Raw genomic sequence first — 20754 nt, 5'->3', positions numbered from 1 at the left:
GTAGAGTCCTTTTCCTGGCGACACTGTCTTCAGTGTCAGACTCTATTAATGCAATCCATTCTTTAAAGGCATTCTCTTTTCTCAGAAGTCCTAAAACAACAGTCAAGACCCCTTCTCAGGACTTCAAAAGAGTTAATATTAAAGTGTAGGAAGAAAAGAAGATTCTAAGAAAACAGAATCACGGGCAACTTTTAATCCATCATCAGTCCCATCCATTCCCAAGTCAGTCTTCTCTCCCCAACACTAGCATCACAATCCCCCAGAGAACAAAAGGCAGGCTAAGACACAGAGAGTCTGGAAGCTTTTGAAAACCAGGCATTGTGAGCTATGAAAACGCGCACAAACTGCTTCATGAATAACCCTATGGGCAAACACAAATAAAGGAGGAAAATGCAACATTATTCATCACTGCTGAGTAAAACGGGAGACCAAATTGTGTCCCGGAAAGTGAAGGATCAACAGCATCCACTCCTTATGAGACGCTGAACATCAATATAAAACACTCTCACTCTACCTCAGCTACAGAAATCACTTATGGAGAACTCAGAAGTCAACAATGGAAACCAAGTACGTGACAATACTAACATCAACCCATCCCTATCATGTCTTTGGGAAACAAAAAAATACATTTTGACAGAAGGGTCCAAAAATATCAAAGAATTTGAGCGCTGGAAGGGGCTAAACATTAGATTATCTAGTTCCATTAGCCCCCAACACCACCATTTTTAATTCTTCAAATAAGATAATATACATGAAGCACTTTGTAAACCATAAAATGCTATATAAATGCCTGCTACTATTGTTATCACTCTTCAGTGGCACTAGGATAACTTAAGCTTCTCTGCCTTGAATGAGAAATGCCATCTGGACAATGCAAATACCAATTTAAGGCCCTGGTACCTGTCCAGTCTTAGGTCAAATTACTACCTTTCATGTATTCTGTACTCTAACCAAGCTGGATGTTGTTCTCTGCACCCAAAAAGGTGTTTGTTTAAACCTCTGTGCATTCACTTGGTTTGCTCAAGTGGACTGGAGATGCTGGAATTCCTACCTACCCTTCAAAGCCAACTGAAATAAAAACCTCCCTTGAAGCCCTTCCCCTCCCTGCCCACATTGGTAACAACTTCCCCAAATCTCCAACAACACAGCATTCTGTAACTCTTCAATGAATTTATACAGGCAGTTCAGTGTAATGGATGAGAGCTAGGCTCCGAATCAAAAAGTCAGGAGTTCAAACTCTGACTCTGACATATATGGGCTGTGTGAACCTAGGCAAGTCACCCCGTCTCAGTGCCCTAGGGAACTCTCCAAGAGGAGAAAGAGCAAAGGTGCTCATCCACACAGGAAGTGAGGAGTTCCCCACAGGGATGAAATCACAACTCCAGACTCTCTCCCCTCATAAACTCCCCAAAATGCTCATCATGTCATGTTTTATATTGTAATTTATCTGTGCTGGCATCTTAATATCCTACCATACTGTAAATTCCTTGGGGGCAAGAATCTCAGGTAAAAGAAAGGTAAAGCAAGGAGAAAATGCCTGTGTAGGTAACATCGAAATACCCGAATACTGTATACAATGCAGAGAAAACACTGAATGCTCAACACTATATAATCTAAACAAAAGATCCAGATGATGGACTGAATTTGTCCCTGTTTCCCATGTCCTATTATTAGATGGTCCAAGGAAGGAAGATTTATGTATGAAAATAAACTGAGTAATCCCACTGTCAAACTGAGACAGCATAAAAATCAACCAAATGGGAGGGGAAGATACGTTAAAAACTAATAACCAAGAGGGCAGTCACTGAAGCATGGTGATGAGAACCTTGGATTTGAATGCTACAAGGCATAGGCTGTAACCCTAGCTCTGCTCCTTATGACCTGTACAATCTCAATGTGCTGGTGTCTTCATCTCTCACCTCAGCTTCCTCATTCTTAAAACTTAAAAGGTTAAACTTATATTTCTTTTAAAGGCCCAGCCAGCTGTGGATCCTATGAGAAATTTGAATACAAATTGGTAGGTCAACCTCAAAGGTAAAATGGGCACCCGGGAACCAATTTTTATGTTACTGCCATGGCAGTGGGGAACACAAATGTGACTGCAATTTCAAATTACACATTGGGGGCCCAGAGGCCACTGCGGTCAACCCATAGCTGACCAGATCCCCTCTATAACTCAGGCAATCATTCAATCAAAAGGTGTTCATTTAACACCTACTATGTGGCAGGCACCAGTAATTCAAAGCCAAAAATAAAAGTCCCTTCTAGCCAGGGGAAATAACACAGACATATATGGGTATAGACTAAAATAGATCCATCAACCCACTGTATTTTTATAGTTCTAATTGTGAAAACCATTTTTTTCCTGACACCAAGCCTAAATTTGTCTCTTTGGGGAGACAAAATTACACATGGAATAATTTCCAAACACAACAGAGGCACCAGTCTTGGAAAATTGAGAGATCTGAGGAAAATGGCATGTGACTTAAATTAGATTTTAATCACTCATTTTTCTACTAGGTTTTAAAATCTCCTCATGATACTGAGAAATTGTGCCTACACAAATACACACACAAGTGAGGGTGAAATGGTCAGTATTCCAAACATCTTAGGTTGAATTCCAAGAGGAATGTTACATGCATAGAAAATCTTGTAAGTGGAACAAACATCCGCCCAAATCACCAAATCAGACTCTGAAAAGAGTTTCAAGTGCATCTCTCTCCACACACCCCCCACCACCATCCCTGGACCTCCACCTGAAGCACAGACCTTCCTTTACAATGTCCTTTACAAGAAATCAAGCAGCCTCTACTTGAAGACTTCAAGTGACCAGGAAGAACTCCCTGCCTCCAGAAGCAATCCTCTTCTGAATAACTGTTCGGAAGCATTTTTCTTCCACCAAAGCTAAAATCTGGCTTCCTGTAACTTTCACTCATTGGTTCACATTCTGCTTATTGGGAGCAAGCAGAACAAGTCACATGATAATTCTTCAAATACCTGAAAATGACAAACACATCCCTTACAACTTCTCTTTGTAGAGAAATGCTGAAGTTCTCAGCTCAACCTGCCAGTAACATAAAATACCATTTCACTTAAGGAAACTGAGCATTCAAAATATAACGATTACTTTAAGACTCTTCTTGTAAAACAGGAACAAGGACTGGACCCATGATTTCCTTTGTAGAGGGAACTCCAGGTGAGGGAATTCTCTCTATCACTGCAGATTTGTACCTCATCTGCAACTTAAATTGTTTTTTGGGGTTACTTAGAACACAGATATTAAGTGACTTGCAAGAGTCACACAGCTGGTATGTACTATAATCAGAACTTGAACCCAGGTCTTCCTAACCCCAAGGCTCTATTCACTATGCCATATTATGTCTCATCTTATAAAAAAAAAAGTGCATGAATATTATTGATATTTGACAAAATACTATTTCCCTAAAACAAATAAAACTCAAGACATCTGGTCTTTACATCTAGTCCCACACACAAAAAATGTTTTTCTAAGTGAAGACTTTTTACTCTTAAACGAAGACATTTTTACAAATACATATAAGCAATAAGTAAATAAAAAGCAAAATTCACTAGAGGAGCATAAAAAGATGATTGGGCGCATTTCTCACAGCTTTTTTGAAGTCATTTAAAAATACAGTATTAATTACTAGAGCAGTGTAGGTACAAGTAATGTAGAAAATTTAGTATAAAAAAAAAGAATATGCATTTCAAATAACCACATCTATTCATCAATCCCAGTCATATTTCAGATAACATCCCACAACAGGCAAGGCCACTTTCCAGTTCAGCAAGAAGAGTTTTTTTTTAGTTCCTCTTACCTTTGTTCTTGGGAATGCTCCTCCAAGTCCTCCTCAGAATCAGCCTATTAAAAAAAAAGGAGAAAATACACTTAAGGAGAAGTTCCAAAAAGAAAAGAGGAATCCACGTATATGAGAAAGAATTCTTTAAATCCCAACCAGGCTGACACACTTGTAGCAATGACTCACTGGCTTAAAAAATCCCACAGGCCATAATCCTTTACTTGCTCCAATGCCATCCCCACCAAGAGTCCTCAATTTGTTCTACCTTACGTCTCCTCCAGACTCATTTTCCAACTTAGTGCCTGACAGCAAATAAAAACTCCAACCTAGAGTAAAAACAGATTTTTTTTTTTTGCTATTGCACCAAAACTCCAAAAATACATGCCCATTGTAATTTTAAATCACCAGTTATAAAAATATCTGTTGACGTGTGTAAACACAGACCAAACCACACTTGGAAATTCATCACTTAATTTTGACCTCAAATAACGTAATAGCAATATAAAAAGAAAAAAGGGCTTTCAACTGAAAATTACTCAATATAGTAAACTCACCACTGTCATCTTAAGTAGCAAGTGCCATGGCATCCAGTGTTTACCGGCTTCTCCATGCCCACTTAAGCCAATCTTACGTTATTTCGTCCTGACGCTTTCTCCTTCTTTGACGTATGAGACACCAAACCATTCTATTTCTCCTTCCACTTCTTAAACTACTGTATTACCTGGTGTGATGGGGTCACTAACTCCTCTTCCTGCCTCCCCCACAACTATGAGATTCATTCCTCAGAGATTCATTCCAAAACATCTGCACTCACTTTCACCTACTGTCTACCTGAAGATCACTCCCTACTACTTACCTACAGTCCCAAACTTTCACCCAAACTTCCGTACAGTATTTCTAAATGCCTTGAGGGCATTCCCATTGGGTTTTCCCATTATTACCTAAAAATTAACTTATATCCCAACCAGTGCTCCCCATGCCAACATCTGTTCACTGTAAATGGCACCATCCTTTTCCAGGCTTAAACTCTGGAGGCATCTTGCATTTCTCTCTTCTTCCTTCTTCACATATAATCACTGAGGCCTCTCTACACTCCTGAAGTGTCCCACATGTGTTCTTGCTTCTTCATTCCCACTGTCATTGCCCAGATCCAAGTCTTCTCCCTTGGACCTAAAATTACATCATGCCAAAACAACTGCAATGGCTTTCTAAAATCTTTCCCTGTCTCTTCTGGCACCAATCCACCTTTCACATCATTTACAAATTAACATATCCAATGGACCGACTGAATAAGTACTTATTAAGCATTGGAAAAAGCAATTCGGTAGAATCCTGTTAACAGCACTTATATGCCCAGAACTCATTCATCATGAACAAATCACTCAGTAGTACCTAGGAAATCTACTCCAAACTCTTTAGCCTTGAAACTTGAGCCCCTCCAAATCTGCCCCCACTATACTTATCCAACCTTTCCAACTGTTTACCAACAGGAAATTAATCTTGGTCAAATCAAGTTAGTCTCCTGTTATGTGTCCCCTCTTTGCCCTCCCCATCCTTGCCTCTTTTCATCCAGATCTAAGCCCCTCCCCAATTAATGCCCTCCCAAAATTATACCCTCAATCTTCTGATTACCTTATCCATAAGCCCCTCCTTGACTACTCTTGGCCCTCAATGGGTTTGCCATTCTCTGAATCCCTATAGTATTCACTACACAACTTAATATTTGATCATGTATTATTTGAATCATTCTTAGTTAAGGCAACATGGCATAGGAGATAAGAGGCTGGTCCAGAAAGCAAGAAGACCTGAGTTCAAGTCCTATTCTGACACACATGGTTACTAGAAGTAGTAGTATTAATAGCAACATTTATATGGTGCTTTAAATTTCCCACAGTGTTGTAAAGTTTGTGAAGTGTTTTAAATATATTATCTCATTTAATCCTGTCAACAGCCCTTAACAGCCCTTAATGATTCTCATAAAAATACTGGAAGGTAGATGCTATAATCCTCATTTCACAGATGACAAAACTGGGAAAGATCAGAAAGGTGAAGCAGCTTCCTAAGGAAAACATACTCCAACCCTGCTTTTCATCATCAGAACACGCCACCCTGTCAAAAATACATGGATTACTAATACTTGTTCAGGGCAAACCTCTGAGTAGAACGACAAAGACACATCACTGTATAAGTGAAATTTCCAAGCACTGGAATGTTCAATGTAACACCCTAGTGCAGCCAACAAGACTACAACAATTAAAAAAGAAAAAAAAGATTTGGACATTCCCTTAGAGTTTACTGAATTCTCTCCTATAGCCGGACTGCAGAATTTTTTTTTTCCCAGCTGGGAAACTAATGCTATATTATAAAGCCTCTTACAAAGCACTAATGAACCAAGAGAGGGAAAATGGTTTTCCTTAAAATAGAGACCAAGAATGATATTTGAGATAATGTATATATGGGGAAAAAATGTAGAGATTCAACATATTCTTTTTTTTTAACTTACTACCAAATTAAATATCTACTGTTCTTTAGTTTAGAAGGAAAAATAAAGCAAGATTCATGAGGCTTTCTACTACTTCAAGCCAAAAGTCGCCTCCATGTATTCATAAAAGTTACTCTCTATATGATGGGCCAGTATCAGCCTAGAACAAACGGTCCTTCCTCCCTATCTTCAAACTATTCTCACACCAGGGCCATTCAAGAGTGTTCTTTGTGTTAACAGACTGAATGAACCAAAGAGAGGTACTTTATTCTTATTTCTAACGTATACCTCCTTTCAAAATAAGACTAAATAACAAAACCAGAAAAGTATACTGAAAATTTCAGGACAGCCACTACTGCCATCTGGGACCTGCACACATCCAAGATGGGGAAAGCATCAAAGTTCAAAGAAGTCACTGAAAAGGGTAGTTTTAACCCTACGGGGGCTCAAGGGAAAATAACGTTTGAGTGTCTATCACCAATACCCATTTCTAACCAACTATCCTATATGGGGAACTGTCCCAAAGGCTGCAGAGACCTATGAGACAGGGCCCCCATTCTAATGAAAGGACAGATAGGACAAGGCAAGTAGGTGGCGCAGTGAATAGAGCTCTGGCCTTGGAGTCAGGAGGACCTGAATTCAAATCCAGCCAAAGACACTTAACACTTACTAGCTGTGAGACTCTGGGCAAGTCACTTAACCCTGATTGCCCGCCCCCCCAAAAAAGAAAGAAAAGATAGGACAAAGATAAATGACAATACTTAATAGGTAGCACCTAATAATTACTAGAAGAGTGTTATCAATGGAGGATACATAAGAGGAGCTGGAAGGGTAGAGTGACCACCAAGGACTGGGATAGCAGATGAACATTCCACAGCTTGAGTAGGTTGTACAAAGAGAAGAATTTCACTGAGACTACTGGAAAGGCAAGACACACGGAACAATCTAAGTAAATATGAGGAGAAACAGGACCTATACGGGCAACAGTGAATAGAACAAATTAGCTAGGGAGAGAATAATTGTAGGGAAAAAACAGGAAATGATTTGTGAGGAGGCAATAAGATTACCGGGGGCAGTAAGGTAGCACTGTGGATAGAGGGCCAGGACTAGAATCAGAAAGACCTGAATTCAAATCCAGCCTCAGAAAGTTACTAGCTGTGTGACCCTGGGCAAATCACTTAACCCTGTTTACCTCAGTTTCCACATCTGTCAAATGAGCTGGAGAAAAAAATGGCAAACCACTCCAGTATCTTTGCCAAGAAGATCCCAAAAGGAGTCACTAAGAGTTGGACACGACCAAAAATGTTTAAACAACAAGCCTACAGAAGGCCTCAAATGCCAGGCTCATTAAATTTGGACTTCTAGGCAACAAGGTGAAGTGATATTAGTTGGGCTTTGGGGAGAAATGAGATCACAGATTTAAAGATGAAAGAGATCTTTGAGGTCCAACAGTCCAATCCCCTCATTTTACAGAGAGGTGAAATAACTTTTCCAATTTCACACAAGTAGTAATGAGTAGAGCCAACATTTGAATCCAAGACCTTTTGCCTCCAAATTCAGTGCTCTCTCTCTTTCACACACAGTACCACAAAGCCAAAAAGCAGTGATTAATTAACAATAAATTAGAACTCAGATTAGTTGCAACAATAGTCCCAGTTCGGCAGAATAAAGAACAAAAGGCTCAACTATCCACTTTTTGTTAGAAAAGTGGTGAACCATGAGTGAAGAAGCCTATGTTAGACGTGGCCCCCTTGTCCTTCAGTTATGCGGCTGTTTGTTATTGTTGTTGTTGTTAAAAGAAAGGAGTCAATTAAGGAAGAGTCTAACAAGAACATATTGGGAACTCTCTACAATGTTCAAAACAAACAGCAACATTTAAAAATGAAAAACAATAATATACTTTTGGAAAAATTTGTATGAGTTTCATAAGCCCATGATGCCTAAACCAAGGAAGTCCTTCTTTACTAATTTGGTGTGACCAGTAGCTCATAATGACTGACATTTAATGAGTTAACATTTGCTGAATTTGTTGGAATTATTCTAAGGCCATCACCACGGAATAAAATGGATTCAACACAGGGAGCAGGAATGACTTCCCCTTTTACTATAATTATAACAATAATAGCTAGTACTTTAAGGTTCGCAAAATGTTTAATATTATCTCGTTTTAATCTCTTAACAATGCTTGGAAGTAGAGATTATTATTATCCCCGAGCAAACAGGTTAAGTAACTTGCATAGGGTTACACAGCTAGTAAGTGTCTGAGGCCATATTTGAACTCAGGTCCTCCAGATTCGAAGTCCTTTATAAGAAGTACTTCCCTCAAAACTGCAAAGATCCATGTATTACAGTTCTTGAACAAACTTCAAAAGCATTATGAAAAAGATGCTTAAACGAGGGAAAAGATTCTAATAAATCCAAAAGATAAATTATGGAGCTCAGCGTTGAAAAGGACCTGTTTGGAAACCAAGTCTCAATGAGGTTAGATCCCAAAGGTGATCATGAGTCTTAGCCCAAAGTTCTTTTCCAGATACTCTTCTGCCACCTCTTTCTTCTAATCTCCAAGTCAATTCAAGAAGCATTATTAAGCGTCTCCCCTCATGCCAGGCACATAGCTAAGAGCTGGCCATATAAAGAAAGTTAAAAGACAGTTCCTGTTCTCAAAAGCTCAGGGAGCTCTGGGAGGCAGGTGAACAACATGCAAACAGTTATGTAAAAACAAGATATATACAGGATAGGGGGCAGCTAGGTGGCAAGTGGATAGAGCTCTGGCCTTGGAGTCAGGAGGACCCGAGTTCAAATCTGGCCTCAGACGCTTGACACTTACTAGCTGTGTGACCCTGGGCAAGTCACTTAACCCCATCGCCTATTGGAGATCTCTTCTTGACTCATTCCATAAAGGAAGTGGTCTATATTCCTACCTGCCAAAATATTTTACATCACAATAAGAAGATCAAAGATATAGCATGAACTGAAACCCTAAAATGTCTAATACTAAGGGCAGTTAAGTGATGCAGTGGATAGAACGGCCGGGCCTGGAGTCAGGAAGACTAGAGTTCAAATCCAACCTCAGACATTTACTAGCTGTGTGACCCTGGGCAAGTCATGTCATCGTTTGCCTCGGTTTCCTCATCTGTAAAACAAGCTGGAGAAGACAATAACAATCTACTCCGGTATCTTTGCCAAGAAAATCCCAAATGGGGTCATGATGAGTCAGACACAACTGAAAACAACTGAACAACAACAATGTCTAATACATACAATGGTGCTTAAACTTTCAGTACTGATCTAGCAACTTAGTCAGAAAGGGAAAGTAACTCCTTGCCACCCAGAAAAGATCAGGATTAAATTATTAACCCTTACATTTAACTGCTACTTTTAGTGATCCATCATCAGATGAATTGTAACCTAATCAGTGACAGCCTCCACCAATGGAAATTGTATCACTCTCATTTTCATCCATCTTTCCATAAATCCTCCAGAGGGAATCTGTCCTCCAATGCTCCCAGTACCCTCTTTCCTTTCCTTCTGTATCTTTTTGTTCCACCCAAGCTCTCCATCCATCATCAGATTCCCTAGATCATAAAGAATAGCAGGCTTGATCAGCTCCGCGTACATTATTTTATCTGATATTCACAACTAGGTGAAATGGGGAGTTCAAGTATTACCACCCTCATTTTACCGATGAGAAAATTAAGACCTTCCAAGGCAATGAGAGGCAGGCGGTAAAGTTTATTGGAGAAAGTCCAGGACTCAGAATGAGGAGCCCTGTGGTTGTCCTGGGCCCTGACACTTACTAGTCATGAGACGATCCTCTTAATCTCTCCACACCTCCCTTTCCTTATCTGAAAGGCAGCAGTGAGAATAGTTTTTCTATGTATTTTACAGGGTTATCGTAAGAAAAGTTGCTTTTGTATGTTTAAAAATTTTTAGGGAAAGGGAATCGGATTTAGAAACAGCGGTCCCAAGTCTGAATCCAATCTCTCCTACTAACACTGGGCAAATTCCTTAACCTCATCCAGCCTTCATTTCAAGAAGACTGAACTCGGCCAATCTTTAAGGTCCTTTCAGCCTATGTCTGATCACAACTAGCTCAAGGAAACGTGGCTAAGTAGTGATGGAGCTGGGACAACAGCCAGTGTTCTGTCTCCTAATGCAGAGTTCTTTCTAATGCATCTTTATTCAAGAGTGTGACTATTTAAGGGGCAAGGACTGGGGAAGAGGAAAGGGGAAATAAACTCAATCCTACACATGTAGAAAATAAAGTCAGTGTAAATAATAAGCATCAGCAAATATCTGCAGGTACCACCTTTCTTTCTGAGGCAAACGTCATCTCTTCTGATGCTCCCAATTTACTTTTTTTTTTTTTTTTTGGCTTTTTGGTGAGGCAATTGGGGTTAAGTGACTTGCCCAGAGTCACACAGCCAGTAACTGTCAAGTGTCTGAGGCCGAATTTGAACTCAAGTCCTCCTGACTCCAAGGACAGAGCTCTATCCACTGCACCACCTAGCTGCCCCCCAATTTGCTCTTAAGTCGCTGTCACTGCTGTGACTCAAAATCTATTTTACAAATTCTTCTTACTCCCCATTCCCACTACATAGAAAATCAAAGTTATTAACAGGCCAGTGGAAGTAAACTTAGCAGTTCCAATGAACTGATATCCAGAAGTGATTTTTTAAAAATTTTTTCCAGACCCAAAAGGAAGAATTTCTAAAATCAATGTCTGCCATTTAAAAAAAAATTCTGAAAAGATTGACTTTAAAGTGACAAACTTCCCTTTCTGAAATTTCAGTCATAGACTATTTTTTCTAGGTACATGAAAGCTAAAATATTGTATAAGATCACCACACGTACACACATGGAAAGGAAGGTACCATACTTGAATAACTGTTTCAAATACCACTCATTTCACTTTCATTACAACTAAAACTGTACAGAATTTTTAGACCTTAAGGTTTGTTTTTTTTTCTAAAGAGTGTTTCTGTGGTGGTATGTTCTAGCTAAGAATTGCTTTTAATCAGTTACAGTACTCAAAACTGAGTGCAAATATTCTATTTAATGAAACCAAAAATTAAGAACTGGGGCCAATCATATACCTGCCAGTAAAATAATCTCTTTACAACCACAAAGTCTGACGTTTCCTCCTCTGAGACTAGTGACTTAATCATCAAACCCTAAGACACATGACAGGAGAGAGTCTGTAATTTAACTTCTTTCTGGCTCTGGTTTGGCCTGCACCACTAACCAGTAAGAAGCAGAAGTTAGTCTCTTATCCTTTTCAAATGGGGCACCTTCCCAAAGGAATGATCCTCTTCACTAGAGGCCAGCAGTCTGAGTGTCTAGAAAAACTTTCCCTGAAATCACCTCTTAGCCCTAATGGTAGCAAGTCCATATTTGTACTGGCAAAGATGAATGTCAGACTAAATCCTTGCCCTCTTGCATACTTTGCAAGGACTCTTCACGGACTTTACATTTCAACATGTGTTTTCTTCTGTGCAAAATTCTCTCTCAATTTCCTACCGTTCAAAAACGGGAATGAAGGAAGAATACACCAAAATAGAATACAGTCCTTCAAACAGGATGAGCAGAAACAACTTTTATCTTTCAAATGATACCCCAAGCTGATTGCAAACGTGGACACACAAGTAAAGAGTATGCTTAAGGTTACAGACTGAAAGCTGGAAAGAAACTGAAAGCCTCACTATTCCAATTCCCTCATTTTACAGATGAGAACCAGATAAGGCCCAAAAAGGATATGCTTTTCTTAACAGAGTTCAAAAAAACCTACTAACCAAGTACTTTTTCTATGGCCATAGAATTTTTCCCATTAAATCAATCAACAAAGTTGTGCAATAGTGAATCTGCAGTGGTAGCAATCCCTGTGCTATGTGACAGATTCACATAAAACGTTAGAGCAATTATTTTCTCCTTTGCATTTATTATTATATCACCATATAGGAAAAAAAACCTGAAATTCAAGTTCTTAAGTGGGTGTATTCGAAAATGTACTGGAGAAGTCTGGAAAGAATCCAAAGGGCATTAGCATATTTTAAAAATAAATACCTTTAACCTAAAGCTGTTTAATACTAATGCAAACTACCGCTTATTAATATTTATGTACCATAGCATTCACCATTTTCCAAGTATGTGGCACCTCAGGAGTCCTAATTCATCCCCTCCCATCCTGTGGGTCATCCATCCACATAATACTCCCTCATTTTGCACTTGGTCCAACTAGGGTCTACCACTAACTAGTAAGAGGCAGAAGCTAGTCTCTTATCCTTTTTAAATGAGTCACCTTCCCAAAGGAATGGTCCTCTTCACTGGCAGCGACTAGTGTCTGTATGGACCCCCTTGACAAACCCAATATCCTACACTCACGGCAATTCTTTAAATTGCCCTTTTCTCTTCACCATTATCACCACCTAACTGAGCTCGTGGCTAGCTGGCTGACTGTGGCTCTGGCAAGGTGGCCCCTACACCCCACCCCTTCTCCTGAACTTGAGGCCAACATGACTCACAGGCCCCATCACACGGAGGGGGAGGGGGATGGGAAAGGCCACACTGTTGCCAGGTGTTCTGGCCTGGCTACACCATTTATTTGCTTTGCAAATTGACATGGGTGCTGCATAGACTGCCAAGGGGTGGCTGGCCAGGTCTCTCCTCCTCCACACACCCCTACACACCCCTCTGGCCACAGACAAAAAACACACACATACACACACACACATACATACACACACAAAATAAAAACCGTCACTGTCTCACCTGAGTGGGCAGCAGGAGTTCCCCTTCTTCTGCCTGCCACAGCTCGACCACATTGGGCAGGGGCTCAACGACTAGAGGAACACCCAAAAAATGCATTTTAAAATCACAAAAAAACCCCAATCTATTAGGTTACACTATCTTCTCTTAACCCAACCATTAATTTTTCTTTAATTTTTAAAATCACACCGTTGGAGTGAAAGGGAAAGCAGTGAAACAAAGTTCAAAAGCCAGTCTGCACACTGATAAGTTTCAGTCACTTGTCCAGGACAGAAAGAAGGAATAGTCAGGTTTCTGGGCAAGACCAGTTTGGGGAGGGAGATGAAGAGAGGTTGGTAAAGGGAAGAGAAAGGCCAAATGGTGACTCTCTCTTTTGGGGGGGGGGAGGGGGGGAATTGTATGACTTTGATTCTAAAAAGCATTGCTGTTCTGAACCAGAGGAAGAGGGGTGGGGGTTGCCGTTCTTCATTTTGTCATTTCCAAACCCCAATGTAAAGAAGAGGGGCAACAGGAGCCCTGGCCGGCTGGAACAATGCACCAGGAAGTGGGGGGCTGAGGAGAGAAGAAGAGAGGACAGGACAGGACAGAGGAAGAGAGAACAGGACATGAGAGAAGAGAGAAGGAGAGGAGAGGAGGAGAGCAGAGGAGGACAAGAGAGAAGAAAGGAGAGAAACAGAGGAAAGGAGAGGAGGAGAAGAGAGGAGGACCGGAGAGAAGAGAGGACAGGACAGGAGAGAAGAAAGGAGAGAATTGAGGAGAGGAGAGGAGAGGAGAAGGAGAGGAGAAGCGAGGAGAACAGGAGAGGAGAAGGAGAAGAGAGGTAGAAAGGAGAGAAAAGTGGAGAGGAGCGGAGGAGAAAGGCCCGCAGCGGAGAGGCCGGCAGCGCGGGGCACAGGGACGGGGCAAACCGGCAGAGGCCAGGACAGGAGGCCAAAGCAGAGCGAGGCAGCGGACAGGGCAGCGCAGCGGGCGCCGGCAGCGCCGGCCCAGGCCAGGCTGGCCCCGCTCCGTCTGCTCCTGCGGGCTGGGAACCATTAGCACTCACACAAAGCGGGGGCTGCGCTCGCCCCGCTCCAGGCACGCACGCGGGGCGCCCCGCATGCACAAAGCCGGGGGAGGGGTTGGTGGGAGGGGGGCAGAGGAGGGAAACCCAGCCGGGCCCGCCCCCCCAACCCCCTGGCAGCTAGCGGCTCTCCCTCGCATTCCCCCACCCCCTAACTTCGCTTCCTCTCTTTCTCTCCCCTTCTTTTGAGGCGGGGGAGGGGGGGATGCAGTGGTCCTAGGTGGTCCGTGGACACTCTGGGCTGTGGACAGCAGCACCCACCCCCCCGGCCCGGCTGACCTTGTGCCTGAGCCCCTCCCGGGCGGCAGCAGGGCCACAGGAGCTGGAAGAGGCCCAACAGGAGGTTCGCGGCCGTGGCGGCGCGGCAGTAGGCTCCGGGCTGCGGGCAGGGGAGCCGGGCCATGCTGCTGCTGCTGCCGCTGCTGCTGCCGGTGCCGCCGCTGCTGCTGCCGCTGCTGCTGCGGGTGCTCGCGCTCCGGGCTCCGCTGCGGGCTGGGCTGCAGGCGGGCGCCGCCTCCGCCGCCGCTGCTGCCTCTGCTGCTGCTGCAGCTGCCTCCGCCGCCGCCGCCGCCTCCTCCCTCGGCCTCCTCCCCCTCCTCCCTCAGGCGCCGCTCCGCCCCGGCCCGGGCCCCGGCCCCGCGCCCGCCCCGCCCCCGCCCCTGTCCCCTCCCCTCCCGCCCCGCCCACGCCGCCGCCCGGGCCTCCCCCAGCCTCCGCCGGGGCTCCTGGGCCGTGCGCGCGTGTGTGCGACACAGATAGGGAGGGGGGATGGAACGCGGGGGGCGGGGGCGGGGGCGCTGACAATGAGGAGGCCCCGCCCGAGCGGCTGGGCAGGCGAGCACGTGGCCCCGAGCGGGCGCTCGCTCTCAGCCCCTGCATCCTCCGCCCGTATCCTCCCCGGAGCTCTCCCGGCGGCGGCAGGAGGGGAGGCCAGGCCCTTACCCCCCCATTTGTGGGCGAGGAGCTTGTAGGATTTTTCTTCTACTTAATTCTGGATAAGTGGAATAGATTTGGGGGGGGAGGCGGAGAATCCCACACACGCGCGCGCGCGCACACACACACGCCCCACACACCCCACACACCCCTAGATTAGGCTACAGACTTAGAACAAGAGTGGAAATAATGTGGTAGTTGTCAGAGGAAACAGGAGTGCAGCCGCGTGGCCCCTGCCAGTTAAGCAGCGAGGATATCCGGTGTCTGGAAGGTCTGTAATTGAGGAGGAGAGGGCTCTCCAAAGACCCAGGAGGCTGACCTCAACGTAACGGGGTGGCCGCGAACCCCTGGGCCTTTCGTGGACCCAGTCCAAAGGAGAACAGGTGCTCCCTTGCTTCCCAAAGCCTTTGTAAGTCTGCCGTAAGACAGCCCCTTTCAAAAACTTGGAACTGCAGAAAAATCTCCCTCTTCTGGAAGATAGAGCAAAAGTTACCCTCCCAGTGTCTGCAGAAGTCGGTATCCACGGCTTGGATGGTTTAAAAAGGACCGGGATCCCTCTCCTCTAATGCCTCCTGAGAATGAAATTTCCAGACCTCTTTCGTGGTGTTTCACCCCTTCCCCACCTCAAAGCATTAATCTGAGATCTTAGGATCCCACTTAATTGGAACATCCTGCCATGTCTGTGTCATAAATGTAGGTTTACTCGGCAGTTTCTTTGCATACACAAGTGAAGCATTGGAAAATCTCTTTTAAAAAGTCCTTAAGGTGCTTCCTGAGTTGCTAGTAATAAATATAGAAACTGTTGGGGCTGATCGATAATAAGGAAAATAACTCTGCACACCTGTTGAAATTACAGTGATCTTTGATTTAATTGCACATGGAGTCTAACAGTCTAGACAATAGAAATATGGTGGTCACATAGCGAGGACAGAAGGACCAAATGAATTATGAATCTTCCCAGCCCAGACTGCAGAGTACAGAATTAAGTATTCAGACTCACACCACTTCCAGTAATAACTCTTGCCAAGGTTAAATAATCTAATCGGTCATAGGGAATTTCTTTTATACCAAAAGAATCTAGTGTTTTGGCTGCAAGGGATGTTTAGAGATCCTAGGCTCTTAGGTGAGGAAACAGGTACAGAGAAGGTTTAATGACAAGCATTATTCATGTAGAGCTGGTTAGTAACAACTGGGCATAGAACCCAGCTCTCTTTTCACTACCCGGGTTGATATGCAGCTCATAGGCCATCTCATGAAGGAAACCTATGGTCTTCATAAATTTATGACTCAAAAACACAATAAGCTTAGCTTTATACTCCTGTCCTATCTTGATATAATAGTCCTCCATTCTCTTCCTTTTATTTCCTATTTCCTTTGAATATTGACTTTCTTCTTCTGACAGCATTGTCCCAATTCTTTCTTAATTTTTTCTTTTCCCTCTTTATGAGATGCAGCATAACATAACATTTAGAGGGCCAGTAGGCGTTGGAGCTCAAATTCTATCTCTGACACAATGCTGTGACTCTGGCCAAGTCACTTGACATCTTAAAGCACCCAGGAAACTGTCTTAAGAAGATAAATTTAAGAGTTGCTTTATGCATTATTGAAAGCCAAGCCAAGAGTCTCTCCCCTCCCCAACACACACACACACACACACACACACACGCACGCACGCACGCACCAATGAACTAACATCCTAAATCTGGAACTGAAAAAGACCGCAGAAGTCAGCTGGTCCAATACCTTCATTTTACATTTCAAGGCCCAGGGAGGACAATTAATTTGTCCAAACTCAACAAGGATCAGAAGCAAAATTTGAACAAAAAACCTTTGACTCTAAAGCCAGTGGTCTTTCCCCTCCTCCATTTCCCCAGGTTTTTATTGTCTGTCCCACCCAAACCTTGAGGGTGTCCCACAGTGCTAATGCAACACTTAGAGCTGGTACCTCAATGTGAATTCCTAATGAGGAAAGTACCTACAAAGCCCAGAAGGCAAATAGTATAGTTTCACATTTAAAATTTATTTATAAAATGGAAGATCAAACGAGTGGCCTGTTGTGTCTGATACTACTTAAACATGTCACCAAACATTGATCAGCCTTACAAACTGTTTAGGGGAGGAAAAGTTGCAATCCTGCAAAAAAATGTTTTTCTTGTTCAGCCTTTTCCAAACTAACTGCTGTTAGAACTGAGAAAGCCTTTTAGAGCCAAGAGCATCATTAGACTGAAGAAATACAACAGTGCCACTAGGGATCATATCTTCCATTTTAATTAAATTTTCTGTTCCCAGATTGATTTTTGTTTTTGTTTTTGTTTTTGTTTTTGTTTTTAAGGGCTCAGCTTATTTTTCTAGTTGAGGGCTTATGATTCCGTGGTAATTTCCTGTGACACAGAGGGTAATGTCATGTTCTTCTGTTGCTCTCCAGATAGCCACCTGTGCATGTCTGAATGCCATGACTTGGGATAGGTACACAGCAATTACACAGCTGTCTTCTCAGATAAATTTGATCTGTCTGGTCAGCACTGGCTACTTCTCTGGAATTACTACGTATCCTGACTCACTCTAGGGAGGACAGTGTTGGTCCAAGGAGCAGTATATAAATGTATATATATATATATATATACACACATATATGTGTGTGTGTGTGTGTTTGTGTGTGTATGCCCAATACAGCCCCCTCATTTTATTTGAGTTTTATTGACATCTTTTGCTTTTACACCATTTTTGTTGCTCAGTCCTGTCTGACTCTTCCTGACCCAAAGATGCTAGAGTGGTTTGCCAGCTCCTTTTACAGATGAGGACCTGAAGCAAATAAGGTTAAGTGGTTTGCCCAGGGTCACAAAGATGGTAGACTGTGAGGCCAGATTTGAACTCATAAAGATGAATCTTCCTGATTCCAAGCCCAATACTCTATCCATTGTGACACCTAGCTGTCCTTTTATACACAGCTTTTCCCCCATTATATCCTATTTCTTCTACCTTTGAACCTTTCCTCAGAAAAAAAAAATAAGCAAACCCAGATAGAGATGAAGAACCCATTCTAACAGTATATATACCCCATTCTACATCCAAGGTGCCCCAGCTTTCTGTTGAGAAAAAAGAATGTGTTTAATCTTTGGTTCTCAAAAACTTAACACACCCTTAGAGATCTATTGCCCTTCATGTTTTTTATTTACATCAATGTCTTTGTGTGTATTGTTCTCCTTAGCCTCCTGGTTTTATAAATGAGTAAACTAAGACTAGGCAATGAATAGACCACCACTAGAGTCAGGAAGACCTGAGTTCAAATCCAGCCAGAGACATTTTCTTTGTGACCCTGGGCAAATCCCTTAATCCTGTTTGTTTCAGTTTACTTGTCTGTAAACTAAGCTAGAGAAGAAAATAGTAAACCACTCCAGTATCTTTGCCCAGAAAACCCCAAATCAAGTCACAGAGAGTTGGACACAACTGGAAAAAGACTAAAGAACAACATCCTCATCTAAGTGATTCTCTTCTCTCACCATACTGTTCCTATATATGTATATATATATATATACATGTGCATGTGTGTGTGTGTACATGTAAGTATATATATATATAGTTCCTATATATATTGTTCCTCACCATACTATTCTATATTTTCAAGGCTTCTTAATTAAACAGTGTATTAGCTCTCCCCTAAGAGTTTTACAGACTTTCAGAGTCTCAAAGTGGGAAGTTCAGACACACCCATAGATAATGAAACAAAAATCCTTTTTTCAGCACATTAACGTGACAGGTGATGGTCCAGCTTCTCCTTGAAGACCTCCAGGGAAGGGGAGGCAAGCACTAATCGTGAAGTTTTGCCTTATACTCAGATTAAATTAGCCTTTTAAAAATTCTACCAATTGGTTCTAATTCTACTTTCTAATCTCTCTTCTGAGTGACAGCCCTTCAGATTCGTTAAAAACATATCATGCCCTTCTCTGCCTACCCCCTCAATTCATTGTCTTTTCTAGGCTAAGTAGACCCAGTTCCTTCAACTAGTTCTCATATGGCTTTAAAGGTCCTTTACCATCCCATCTTCCCATCCCCAGCATGCTCTCTACCTTATCAATGGCATTCTTAAATCTGAAGACGATACAACACAGTACTATAAATGTGAGCTGACCTGAACTGTCCAGCAGGACTTTACCTCTGATGTTCTAGACACTGCATCTCCCACTGTAAGTCTTTAGATTGTGAGCTCCTTAAGGGTAGGGACTATCTTTTGCCTCTTTTTTCATCCCCAGTGCTTAAGCACCAAGTCAGACACAAAGAAGGCACTTAATAAATGTTTATTAATGATGCTGATAGTCTAAAATAGCATTAAGCTTGTTTGTTTTACGCTTCCTATTCTTGACTCTTAAGCCTTCCGGCAAGTCATTCATAAAAATGTTAAATAACAAAGGACCAAGGGTGGATAGATCCCCAGGGCACTCCATTGTACACCTTCATCTAAACTGACTTTGAGCCACGGGTCCCATTATTCACCTGGTTCCAAGGCTTCCCTCTCAGGAACTCTTTCAGTTCTAAATACTGTGCTTCCTGTGAGTAAAAAAAAAAAAAATAGTTGAAATTAATGTGTTAATTTCCTTCCCTGCACATTTGCTTGCTAAAATAAAACCATGTTAATTTACTTGGAGGGGGGAAAGGAGTGAGAAATGTAGAGCCCAGAAAAAAATTGAAGGAAATACTTGTTATATTCAATAAATACTTCTTATATTCAGGTATCCAGGGAAACCTTCTGACCTGGATGAGTTCAAGGGATTCCTAGGTCTAACTCTGTAAGAAGCTTATCAGCTCATTAACAGATAAAGATAAAGGAATTAGCACATTTATTATTTAAATACAAATCTCTTTCTAAAGTCTCCCTTAAAAACCACTTATTGGCTTTCTCTTATGGAAGACCAAACAAATAACCTTATTTACACTATTTATTTACTTAGTAATTCTTTTGTTTTATCTAAAGGGAAAGATAAACTTCTGGCTCTTAGTTACCAAAGCAGAAATCCCGATTCATGAAGTCCAAGTCAATACAAGATCTCCAGCCCCCTGAAAAGTGTAAAAGGGTTTTGCTGTATTTTTTCCTTATTCATTATAGAAATATGGACTTTCTCCTTGTCCCTAGATTGTAGCTATGCTATCATTGCATTTTGCAAAATCAATACCAGTAAGTTCCCCTCACACCACCCCCCCAAAAAAAAGCAAACCACTTAAGAACCTGGACTTCTACTTTTAAAACTAGAAGGAAACAAATCCAAAGTCAGTAAACATTTATCAAGTGCCCACTAAGTACAATATACATTAGGCAGTCAATCAATAAACCCTGGTTAAGGGTCTACTAAGTGCTAAACCCTAAGGCTATATAAGCACCCATTCACAAACAAAAACAAAACCAGTCCTGCTCTCTCAGAGCTTATCTCTTACAAGGGAAATATAACTCAGACACAGATAACTAAATACGAAGTATATAAAACATACTACAAAGTAATTCCAAAACATAGAGAATATTAAACTGGAAAAAATAGGAAAGGATTCGTAAAGGGGGTGGGTAGCACCCGAGCTGGGCTCTGAAGGAAGCTAGGGGTTTCTAAGATTCCAGATATGGGCAACCATTTGCACAAAGGCATAGGAGCAAGAGAGTGGCTAGTTCAGGAAATGGCAAAGCCGACCAGTTGGATGACAATTCTGCG

The 20754-nt window shown here is 42.3% G+C and overlaps 1 protein-coding gene across 3 annotated transcripts in view; it reads right to left on the bottom strand.

Annotated features, from left to right (window-relative positions):
* Positions 1-14531, bottom strand: part of TMEM131L (transmembrane 131 like) — a 166920-nt gene extending 152389 nt beyond the window's left edge. For all 3 annotated transcript variants that reach the window (XM_027866844.1, XM_027866846.1, XM_027866845.1), the window contains exons 1-3: positions 14408-14531; positions 13069-13139; positions 3837-3880 (exon numbers count right to left, since the gene is read on the bottom strand). In XM_027866844.1, coding sequence (XP_027722645.1) covers positions 3837-3880; positions 13069-13139; positions 14408-14531 — 239 coding nt within the window. The remainder of the gene's footprint in view (positions 1-3836; positions 3881-13068; positions 13140-14407) is intronic.
* Positions 14532-20754: the final 6223 nt, after the last annotated feature.

This window comes from Vombatus ursinus, unplaced genomic scaffold (assembly GCF_900497805.2).
Source record: "Vombatus ursinus unplaced genomic scaffold, bare-nosed wombat genome assembly UNPS02014784.1, whole genome shotgun sequence".
Lineage (NCBI taxonomy): Eukaryota > Metazoa > Chordata > Mammalia > Diprotodontia > Vombatidae > Vombatus > Vombatus ursinus.
This window is presented reverse-complemented; position numbering and strand designations above follow the sequence as displayed.